Raw genomic sequence first — 1,326 nt, forward strand, 5'->3', positions numbered from 1 at the left:
GGGGCGGGGGGACACGGGACGGATGTGACAACCGGGCGCGGTGCCGCGGGGGAAGGGGGGCTGCCCGGCTCGCCCCCGTGCCGCGGCGGTGCTGTTCACTCTGAAGCGGAATGACGGCGCTCGGCGCGACTCTCGCCTCCCCCCCCGGTTTGGGGCCCGCGGGAAGCGAGGGCGGCGAGCGGCGGGGCTCGGGGGAGGCCTCGCCCCCTCCCGAGCCCCAGCGGGGGCAGGTCGATAGACCGGCTGCAGCGAGTTTTCCTGTGTTAACTAGTGGAAATGACTTTATTGACCTTGGGTTTTTTCCCTCAGACAAGGGGAGAGAGATTTGGGTGTGGGGTGCTGACCCCCCCTCCCCGCCCCTTGCTTGCATTTGGAGGAGGGCACTGGGGAGAGAGGGGGAAAACCAGCTTCTGGTTTCGGCAGAGATGCCCAAACTTCTCATCCCCTCGGCTGTGCGCTGGTATCCCAAGTGCATCATGAGCACCCGCCTTTTATTGCTTTCCAAGGTTCTGTGGAAGCAGGGGAGTTCCAGGCTCCTGCTGTTCCCCTTTTCTACTTCACCAATGCTGTGGTGACAGCGCCTGTAACTGCATTTTCTGGTGTCAAGGATTTCCAACAGAGTATTTTCTAAATATACTCTCTCCAGGCGGCAGTTTGGAGCTGGAACAGCAGCTCGGCTGGAATCTGTAAAAGCAGCGATATTCTTCAGTGGTCAGTAAAGTGTGTGTTTTGGCTCCCTCAGCCCCGCTTCAGGACAGGGCGTGAACATGCCTATTGCCATGGGGAGAAATCAGTGGCACACCAGACCTGGAGAGGTGTCGTGAGGCGCAGTGGCAGAGAGGTGACTTCTCAATCAGTCGTGGTCTTTGCAAAACCCGGGCTGCAGCGAGGCGGTGGCTGCTGATGGGGCTGATGACACCCGAGCTGGGTGCTGGGGTTCTTTGTCTGGGTTTCTGTAGCTGCGTGTTGCAGGATTTAAACTTTGGTAATTGACATAAATGTTGCTCAGATTTTGCGAGCAATGACTGGTTACATACCCATCTAGGTAGGAATACTTAGAGCCAGCTACTATTTTCTGATGCTATTCTGAGCTGTCTTTTTGCTATTACAGAGCATAAGGAGTATTTTTTTTTTTTCTGTTTTATTTTTAATCAAGGGGGTTGTTGATAAAAGGTGTCAATGGCAACAGATGGCTAATACAAACTATTTACAGTCTTCTTAACAGTTCTCAGCTCACTTGGCTCTTGCAAAACACCAACTAGCTGAAAGTCCTGGAAGAAGAAAGATTGAAAACTGGAATGCTAAACCCTACAGGAAAAACTAAAC

The 1,326-nt window shown here is 53.8% G+C and overlaps 1 protein-coding gene across 1 annotated transcript in view; it reads right to left on the reverse strand.

The window, feature by feature from the left end:
* Positions 1 to 1,041, reverse strand: part of LOC106892928 (chromosome unknown open reading frame, human C1orf131) — a 7,838-nt gene extending 6,797 nt beyond the window's left edge. The window contains exons 1-2 of the mRNA XM_014950496.1: positions 1,038 to 1,041; positions 489 to 684 (exon numbers count right to left, since the gene is read on the reverse strand). Of these exons, the coding sequence (XP_014805982.1) occupies positions 489 to 684; positions 1,038 to 1,041 (200 nt within the window). The remainder of the gene's footprint in view (positions 1 to 488; positions 685 to 1,037) is intronic.
* Between the last annotated feature and the right edge of the window lie 285 nt (positions 1,042 to 1,326).

This window comes from Calidris pugnax, unplaced genomic scaffold (genome assembly GCF_001431845.1).
Source record: "Calidris pugnax isolate Ruff unplaced genomic scaffold, ASM143184v1 scaffold24, whole genome shotgun sequence".
Taxonomy (NCBI): Eukaryota; Metazoa; Chordata; class Aves; order Charadriiformes; family Scolopacidae; genus Calidris; species Calidris pugnax.